General features: G+C 33.4%; 1 protein-coding gene across 1 annotated transcript; it reads left to right on the top strand.

Annotated features, from left to right (window-relative positions):
* Window positions 1–4931: 4931 nt before the first annotated feature.
* Window positions 4932–6282, top strand: LOC108462150 (uncharacterized). Its single transcript, XM_017762133.1, has 3 exons — window positions 4932–5473; window positions 5805–5820; window positions 5923–6282. The coding sequence occupies exons 1-3, from the start codon at window positions 4932–4934 to the stop codon at window positions 6280–6282; spliced, it is 918 nt and encodes a 305-aa protein (XP_017617622.1).
* Window positions 6283–10764: the final 4482 nt, after the last annotated feature.

The raw sequence follows: 10764 nt of genomic DNA, 5'->3' as shown, positions 1-10764 counted from the left end.
AAATTGAGTGCCCAAATGTCAAAATTTTCAAACGAAATTTTCACGAAATCATTCCATAAAATTTTAGACCATAAAAATATAATAAAAATAATTTTTTCTACGTCGAATTTGTGATCCCAAAACTATTGTTCCGGCTAGACCCAAAATCAGACTGTTACATTAAGAGCTTTAAAGAATCAAGTGGGGTAAATTGCCAAAGCATTAAGCTCAAGTCTACAAGGAGCACTTTTGAGTGATCCCAAAAATTCACAATCTCAAAGAAAGGAACAGTGTAAAGCCATTACACTCAGAAGTGGTACGTAGCTACCAGGAGTTGTTAATGGCACCACTTGAAGAAAGTAGTTTAGATTTAAAAAAATATATATAGAGAATTCAAAACCAGTAATGGAGTTAGATAAAAAAGAAAAAAGTAGATAGAAAAATGTTGAAGCAAATTCATCTTGTATTGCCAATAAAAATGCCACGGCAAACAACCTCAATAATTGGAAGGAAGGCCACCACCATCTTTTCCTCAGTGTTTCCAAAAATCTAAGCAAGATTTTCAATTCAAGAAATCCTATGATGTCCTAAAGTAATTACATATCAATATACCGTTGGTGGAAGCATTGAAACAAATTCCTAACGATGTGAAATTCATGAAAGATATTTTATCAAAAAAGAGAAGTTAGGGGAGTTTGAGACTATTGCTCTCACTGAAAGGTGCCTGTTGCTCTCATTGAAGGGTGCACAGCAATGTTGAGAAACAAGTTGCCACCAAAACTTAAGGATCAAGGGAGTTTTACTATACCTTTATCTATTGGAAAGCATTATTTAGGTAAAGCATTATGTGACTTGGGTTCAAGTATAAATCTAATGCCGATGTATATTTTCAGGAAGCTAGGAATAGGGAAGGCGAGGCCTACAACTATCACATTGTAATTAGTTGATCGTTCATATGCACATCTAGAAGGTAAAATAGAAGACGTGTTAGTAAGAGTTGACAAATTTATTTTTTTAGTAGATTTTATTATTCTAGAATGTTAGGCTAATAAAAAGGTTCCAATCATAATTGGGAGACCTTTTCTAGCAACTGGTAGAACATTAATTGATGTATAAAAATGTGAATTAACTATAAGAGTTAATGATTAACAGATAACCTTTAATGTTTTCGATGCTATGAAATATGCAAATACAAATGAAGAATGTCACACTATTGATATTGTTGCCACAATAGTTCAGGAAGAATTTGCAAAATTTTATCGCAATAATTTTAATGATGATGCAGACTCATTTAAGTTAATTGAAGCAAAAATGATTAAAGAGCTTGGTGAACTAATGGAAGCTAAGCAAATTGAGAATGGATCAATAAGAAGTTTTGAATCATTAGATTTATTAGATCGTTCTTTAAAACCTCATTGGCCATCCATAGAATATCCTCCTACATTGGAATTAAAGCCTTTTCCAGTACATCTGAAGTATGCTTACTTGGGAGATAACACATAGCCTGTAGTTGTTTCTGCGGCATTAACATTAGATTAAGAGGCTCAATTGTTGAAAGTTTTAAAGAAATCTAAGAACGCATTGGGGTGGACAATTACGGATATCAAGGGGGTCAGTCCAGCAATCTACATGCACAAGGTATTACTAGAGGATTGTAATGGAATATCTATCGAGCAACAGAGAATGTTGAATCTAATTATGAAGGAAGTTGCCAAAAAGAAAATTATCAAATGGTTGGATGCTGGAATTATATACCCAATTTCTAATAGTTCTTGGGTAAGCCCTACTTAATGTGTACCTAAGAAAAAGGGTGTCACCATGGTAAGCAATGATAACAACAAACTCATTCTTACTTGCACTATCATGAGATGGAGGGTTTATATGGACCATTAAAAACTCAACAAAGCAACAGGGAAGGATCAATTTCCTCTTCCATTTATCGACTAGATGTTAGACAGACTAGCAAGAAAAACCTTCTATTATTTTTTATATGGTTATTCAGGGTACAACCAGATTGTCATAGCTCCAACTAATCAAGAGAATACCATATTCACATGTCTTTATGGAACTTTTGCATTCTGACGAATGCCATTTGGGTTATGCAATGCCCCTACAACATTTCAACATTGCATGATGGTAATATTTTCAGTCATGGTGGAGAAATTTTTAGAAGTTTTTATGGATGACTTCTTGGTGATTGGCAATACCTTTGAAGATTGTTGAAAAAATTTGGAGTTAGTTCTTTGTTGATGTGAAGAAACCAACCTTGTTCTTAAATGGAAGAAAAGCCACTTCATGGTCTGTGAAGGCATTATTCTGGGAGAAAATTTCATAGCAAGGTATTGCTACTGACAAAGTAAAGGTTGAGGTTATTGAGAAATTTCCACCACCCTCCACAATTAAAGGTATTCACAGTTTTCTTGGCCATGCAGGATTTTATCGATGATTTTCCCAAAAATACCGAAACCCCTATGTACATTGTTAGAACCCAACATATATTTCAATTTTGGTAAGTCGTGCTTACAAGCATTTGAGGAATTGAAAAAATGGCTAGTCACAGCACCTATAGTCATAGCACTAGATTGGACTTTACATTACAAACTTATGTGTGATACTAGTGATTTTGCCGTAGGAGCAATACTTGGGCAAAGAAAGGACAAGGTATTTAATGATATCTACTATGCATGCCATACATTGACAGATTCACAGATAAATTATATAACCATTAAAAAGGAGTTGTTAGCTATGGTATTTGCCTTTGACAAATTCTGATCTTATTTAGTGGGCACCAAGTTACGGTTTATACAGACCACTCTGCTATTAAGTACTTGGTGACCAAGAAATATGCCAAGCTTAAATTAATTTGAGGGATACTACTACTGCAGGAATTTGATTTGGAAATTAGATATAGAAAAGGCACAGAAAATCAAGTGGTTGATCACTTGTCTCAAATTGAGGTAAGAAACAAAGACAGTAATATTCAGTGCATTCAGGATTATTTCCTAGATGAACAACTATTAGTTTCCATGGCATTACCATGGTATACTGATATCGTCAATTTTTTAGTTAGTGGATTGCTGCCAACTGAGCTCACAAATCAAAGATGAAGGAAATTTATCCATGATGCCAAGCAACATTATTGGGATGAGTCGTTTTTATTCAAACATTGTGCAAGCCAGTTAATTTAGAAATGTATTCCATATGAAGAGATTCAAAGTATTTTATATCATTGTCATTCAACATCATATGGAGGACACTTTGCGGGCATGAGAACTACTGCAAAAGTTCTCCAGTCTAGTTTCTATTGGCCAACCTTGTTTAAAGATGCTCATGAATTTTTCCAAGCTTGCGATCGCTATCAAAGTATTAGAAACTTATCGAGAAGGTATAAAATGCCCTTGCAAACTATTTTATAAGTGGAACTATTTGATGTATGGGTGATCACGTGATTTCGTGATAGGTTTTAAATATTTATAATTACTCGTTCTTAAACTAACTATTATTGCGATGTAGGCAAGTGTACCTATCGAATAGTAGTATAGTTTTAGGAAGACCAGATTGTCGAACCCAAAGGAACTAAAAGTACTAGAAATGACTATCTTTTTATTATCTAGTCTAAGAATAAAGAGATTTTGTTTTAATTAACTAATTATCTAAACTAAGAACGCACAGATAAAAGAATTGGGGAATTGCTTTTGGGAAAAATTGATTGACTTAAAACAATACCTAAGGAAAAATCCACCTAGACGATAAATTGGATCAGATTTTGCAGTTTTTTCTTCTTTAGTACCTCGACGTGACATGAGCGTGAAAGGGGTTCAAGAATCTTTACTTGTTATTCTGGCTCAAAATCGGACGATTTATTCATTCAACTTGTTCCATAGAGATCCCTAAGTTATGTTATTATCCCTATTCAAGACTAATAACGTCTAATCCCTAGATTGAATAACCGAGACTTTTCTCTAATTAACACTCTAGGGTTTCATTAATTCGATCTATGGATCCCCTTATTAGGTTTCACCCTAATCCGGTAAAATCTTGTCACCCTATGTCTAGGCGCGTAATCAACTCCGCTTAATTATGACAAATGTACTCTTAGACAGGGTCTATTCCTCCTCTGAATAAGAGCATGTCTTGAATCAGTATCATGGGATATAAAAACAAGAATTAAAAACACATAATTAAGAACAAGTTAAATATTTATCATACGATTCAGAAAATAATAACAATATTCGTCTTAGGTTTCATTCCCCTTAGGTATTTAGGGGTTTTAGTTCATAACTAAATAGGAAAACATCTCAGAAGAATAAAGAATACAAAACATAAAGAAAACCCAAAACTCCTGAAGGGAAATTGAGGAGAGATCTTCAATCTTGATGATGAATCTAGCTTCTAAGATGGATCAATCAGCTTCCTTGGAGTAATTCCTTACTCCCTATTCTCTGTCTCCCTTTTCTTCCTTCTCTAGGGTGTATTTGTAGGCTTTGGAATGCCTAGAAGCCCTCAAAATTAGCCTTTTCTGAATTGGACTCAACTTGGGCTCGGCAGGGACATGCCCGTGGTACACGCCCGTGTTCGATTACTTTAGGCCATGCTCGAGCCTGCCAAATTGACACGACCGTGTGGTCTGGCCGTGTGAGAAGGTCCAGGCTGTGTTGATTTTGTACCTTAGCCCATTTTCTCTGTTTTTGGCCCGTTTCTCATTCCTTTCGCTCTCCTATGCTCTCCTAAGTGTAAAACATGAAATTAAAGCATTAGGAGCATCAAATTCACCAATTCTAATGGAAAATCATCCATAAAATGCATTAAACATGGGGTAAAAATATGTATAATTTACGGTTTATCAATGGGGAATTGATTTTACGGGTCTATTCATAGCTTCTTGGGACAATGTATACATACTTTAAGTTGTTGATTATGTCTCCAAGTGGGTTGAGGTTGTTGCTCTACCAATGAATGATGCCAAATCGGTACTAAAATTTCTACATAAAAACACTTTTACCAAGTTTGGTACCCCTCGTGCTCTGATTAGTGATGAAGGTTCATACTTTGATTGCAAATTAGTTGCTAATGCTCGGAACATGTATGACGTTAAGCATATAATTTCCACATCATACCATCCGCAAACAAACGGGCAGTTTGAAGTCTCTAACAGAGAGATTGAACAAATTTTAGAGAAGGTAGTTAATCCCACCCACAAAGATTGGTCATCCAAATTGGATGAAGCTTTTTGGGCATATCACACTATATTCAAGACACCATTGGGGATGTCACATTTCTGGATTGTTTATGGGAAACCCTATCATTTGCTCCTTGAACTTGAACATAAGACATATTGGGCAATTAAGAAATTGAATATGGATTTGAGTACTGCTGGTATTAATCGCCTGTTGGAGTTGAATGAGATGAAAGAATTCAGAGCTCAAGCTTATGAGAATGCCAAGATGTACAAAGAAAAGACTAAACGATGGCATGACAACAAGATTTTGCCACGGCAATTTGCACCTGGATAATAGTCTTGCTATTTAAGTCTAGGCTTGTTTCCTATAAAATTAAAATCTCGTTGGTTTGGCCCATTCGAGATAGTGCATGTCTATTCTCATGGAGCTGTGGAAGTCAAAGACAACAAGACTGGTTCTACTTTCAAAGTCAACAGCCAACAATTAAAGTAGTACTTTAGAGCTCCTATAATTCGTGATAAAAATTCCATCATTTTTTGAGGAGGTTAATATTTCTTTCCTGCACTATTTTATTCATTTGCTTTGTTTTTAATCCCTTTGTTTAGTTTCTTCAATAAGTTTAACTATTATTTCCTTTTATTGCAGGCACATTATGGCCCAAGTTTGTAGAAATCAGCCCATTTAATATACTAGTTAATTTTTGGTTTAATAAATTTTCTATTATTTTTCTTTTTCCCACTCAATTTTTCTTTTCTGTGTCAAGGCACAATCTCAGGTTAATCTTATCCCCCATGTCATTGCTATATTTTCTCTCACATCTTACCCTAGTAGATTCACTTCTTTTCTATCTTCTTTTCCGTTTCATCTTCTTCACCCTTCTCTATTTTTACTTCATAAAACTGTAAATGCCTCATCTTTTTCATTTTCCATTCACTATTTTCTCTCAAATACTGATGATCTCTCAAAGTTAGATACTGATGATGAAGATGAGGTGCCAATCAACCAACTAAAACAGAAGCACTACAAGCGAATTGCTCAGAAATCAGTTCAAGCTGATGCTGGTGAAGTGGATAGGCAACCGCGCTACAATTGTGCTGCTAGAAAATCAACCCAACCCAATTAGAGTAATCAAATTCCTTCCAAGCTTTTGTTTTTATTTGCAATTTTTTTTATTTTATAACATGTTTCATGCATTCATATCTGGTTGTCATGACATTTGGTCATGTTTAATTATTCATGCATTGAGGACAATGCATCATTTAGGTTTAGAGGTTTGTTGTGTTGTAATATTCATGCATTTTTTCATTCATTTTACTAGTACATACAAGTGCCAAATAACTACCTGACTATGCTGATTATATTATTATCGATGATGTTCAATGAGGATAATAAATATTCTTTTAATTTAGAAAATTGTGATAATTGATTAAGCATAGGATAGTTGTTTGAAAATTGATTCCTAAAAGTAGAATAACTTAAATATCATTGCAATTAATCTTTAGTAGAGTTCTTTTAATGCATTTAGATTTCCTTAAACCTAAATTCAATAATTTGGTTATGAATAATAATAAATACCATGTTAATAATTTTACACTCCAATGTTTGAAACTGTTGAGTAGGTCAGTAATGCTTTGTTTGCTCTATCGTATTATTGATCAGAAAAACAAGTTTGAATAAGAATGAGTAAAAAAATTTATCTGTATTAATAATAATGATTTAGGGACACTCCAATGAAGTTCTAGGCTAAGTAGCTAAAGAGGTAGTTGTTTGCTCCATCCATCTTCTAAGTTAAAGGCCTTAGCTCCATGAGTGAACTACATGCAAATTGTGACATTATATACTACCTGGCAATCTAGTGTATGCTCTATTGAGATTGTCAAGTAAAAAAACAATGTGACAGATGAATTCCTTAGAAAAAAATAATAAATAATATTTGTAATTAAAGTTTTGAAATGATAGAATAAGTGAGAATAGAGAAACTGAATTTATAGGAAAGATAGCCTAGATACATTGCGAGAGGCCTGTTATAGTCAGAATTGCATAATTACTTAGGAACTTTTATTTTTAGAAAATGTTTTATGCACTTCATTTTCTAAACAAGCCTACAAAACTTGAACCAATTTTTTTTAGAAGACTGCTAATAATGGAGGTATAGAATATACGGCAGATGGTTTAATAAGTATATATATCGTAACTGTGTGCTATGGAAAATTCATGCATTCATGCATATTCATGCACATTTTGCTTGAGGACAAGTAATAAATTAGGTTTGAAGGTGTTATAACTCTTGAAAAGAGTTATATTTAAAGCCAATAGAGTGAATCTCTTGAAAAGTGTTATATTTCAAGCCTCTAGAGTGAATTAATTGTTTTTAATTAAGTAAATATGTTTGGATTTTTAGGATATTTTTAGAACACTGCATAACAAAGCTTGGATTGTACTATAAATGCTATTATTTGTTACTTTTATTATTGGGGAAGAAAGTGTTGGTTGTGGTTGGCAACAGGTGCAAGATGAAGAAGAGAAGAAAGAAAATAGTAGGAAAATGGAGGTGAAATATTGCCATGGTAAAATGCTGGCTAGATTGCCAAGAAGAATGCCATAGCAATTCTAGAAAGATGACGCAACACTCAGTCCACGTCTCTCAGCCAGCTATACTTGTACCAGATAAACCACCTTGAAAAAGTGGAAGCAAAAGATGTGTGCTGAGAGGGAGGGACCTACCCTATAAAGGAGGAAAGAGAAAAGAAAAGAGGAGAGGATTTTTGGAAAGAAAGGAATTAGAGAGCAATTTTTCTCTTTGCATTAGATTCTCATGGAAAATCTCAAAGAAAAAGAAAGGAGAGGGTAGCAGCTTACAGAGCAAAAAAGTCACAGACGCAATGAAGGGGAAGAGAAATCTGCTTGGGTTTTACATCAAATCTCATTATTAAAGTGAAAGTTGGAGTAGCGAGAGCTTCCTACAGTTCTGACTTTATTTTCTGATTTGAACTTTGTGATTCGTGAACTTAAATGATGATGTTGAATGGTTTTGTTTTGGATTTGAATGCCCAATCCATGAGCTAAATCTCATTGGGTTGGAATTATTTGTGTAGACTTTTATTATCTTTAATGCCCATGGTATGATTTTGAGTAGATTATCGTTTCATTTGATTTGTGATTATTTTAAATGCCTGCATGTTAGCTCTAGATATAGATGATTGTATGGTATGTTAGTAGATCTGATTTAATTATATTAATAGATATGATTTAATTATGAAAAGAGTAAATAGATTGGATTATTCTCGGTTGATACAGGCAAGTATTTGAAAGAATATTTGCAGCACTCTATACATAAAAGTTACGATTTGTATATGGAAAGGAAGAACAGTCTTGATATCATTCTTGAGTTTTGTCAACATACGAAAAATAAATTTAGAATGCTAGTGAATCTTTGAGCAGTAGAATGGTCAAGATTTTGCCATGGCATTATGGTATAAGAACAAAGCCTGAGTAATTCCAACCTTTATCATTCAATAGTACAAATCCTTCCTACTTGTTCTTTGAGAATTACCACAACATATCAATTGTTTTAGCATTTTTTTCATTCATAATTGATTTTATTAATCCTTTCATTAAATCTCTTCATCAATTTTTCATGTAACAGCCCGATTTAGGGCCAAAACGGAATAGTGGTTTCAAAACCACAAATCCGAGATAGAAATAATAGTTTTATTATCATTTTAAGGTCTATGGCATGATTTCATGGCTGTATGAAAATTTTGTTTAGAAATTTTATCGATAAAGGGTCCAATTTGATATTTAGGACTAAATTACAAAAGTTGTAAATGTGTGTTCTAGTTCACAAAGGTACTAAGTACTTGTGAGTAATGGGTTTTTAAATTGGAGGTCCTTGTATAGTAATTAGACCATTATAATAGTTTGGACAAAAATACCTAAAGGAAGATAAAACATTATAGTTTTTAATGAAGGGTAATTTAGTCATTTGGTAAATAAAATAATAAAATGGGAAAACAAAGCAAAAATTTGGTATCATCTTCATCAAGTTGGCCGAAAATCTCATAGACACCATAGCTAGGGTTTTTTCTAAGCTTTCAAGCTCAATAGTAAGTGCATTTAAGCCCCGTTTTTAATGTTCTTTACATTTTTGAAATCCTCGTAGCTCAGTTTACCTATTTCTACCATTATTTCAAGTTAGGGTTTATGTTTAAAAATTTACCCATGAATGATATGCATGTATTTTAATGTTTGATGGTAGAATATGACTGTTTGAGGTTAGGAGAATGATCTTTTCTAAGCGATTTTTAGCGAAAACGAGCAAAACGGTATAATCGGTAAAAATACCTAATGCTCATAAGTACATGTTAGAGTGAGAATTTGATGTTGTTATAGAAGAGAAAAATGTTCAGCATGTCATAAAAACATAAGAATAAGGGCTGAAATTAAATTTCTGAGCCTAGGGGCAAAATCATAATTTTGTAAAAGTTAAGGGCAAAAATGTAATTTTTACATAATCTGATTTTTGGATTGAAATAAATAGTATGAATGTTAAATGAGATAAATGTGTTGTTATAAATCAAGAAAGGCGTGGAATCGACATCGAACAGGGGAGGGAAAAGGTTTTGGACTAAATTGCAAAATTTCCATATTTTGCACCGAGGTAAGTTTGTATGTAAATAATACATTAACGTAAGTTTGTATGTAAATAATACATTAACTTCAGTTACATTTTTGTATTTTAGCCTATTTTATATATTTTAGTTGATTTTGAATCATAAATCGACTATTGGAAGAATGGAAATAAATAATAGTGAGAGAAATCCCGGTTGAACTTTCAGAAAGATCGAATAATATAGATGAAATGTACCTAGGTTACATGTATGGTGCTGAGTGCACATCATGTGTACAAGAGAGCTACGAGATACTATGTAGTAGCTAGGTCACATGTGTGATACGGGATGTATCCCATGTAAGTTAAGAGAGCTACGGGAGAGGATAAATGTAGCTAGGTCGCATGTGTGATTCCAAGTGAAGGACACCATGTAGACAAGAGAGCTACGAGATAAATTGGCTAGGTCACATGGGTGGTACTAAGTGTTCACCATGTGTACAAGAGAGTTGAATTATATGAAATATGATGGTGGAGCTGTGTGCTGAAACCACCAAGTATCGAGGATTGATCCGAATTGTTCAACGGGATGATTTTATAGTGACATTGTAATCATGAACCTACACTTGTGATGTATGAAATGTGGTGAAAGTGAATTGTGATATGTAGGCTAAATGAGGTAAATACAAAGAAAGTGTGAAAGACTGAATTAGCAATAATACTGTTTTGGACATTTGCAGTGACGTGAATTTGAAAAATCACCAAAACTAGTATGAATTTAATTAGAGGCTTAATGAGATATGAATTTAAAGATTAATGAGTCTATTTTCATGTAAAAGAAACAGAGCAAGTAAAGGAACTCTATATTTTGAGATATTTATATTTGTGTGTGACTTGTTCAGAATGACTATGTGATCCCCTGTTCTAACTTTGAAAACTCATTAAAAATTGTACAAAACTAATTAAGAAATATAGTTTATATTTCTAGATTCCTTA

Source organism: Gossypium arboreum, chromosome 13 (genome assembly GCF_025698485.1).
Source record: "Gossypium arboreum isolate Shixiya-1 chromosome 13, ASM2569848v2, whole genome shotgun sequence".
Lineage (NCBI taxonomy): Eukaryota > Viridiplantae > Streptophyta > Magnoliopsida > Malvales > Malvaceae > Gossypium > Gossypium arboreum.
Note: the sequence above shows the minus strand (reverse complement) of the source record. Positions and strands in the feature narration are given on the sequence as shown.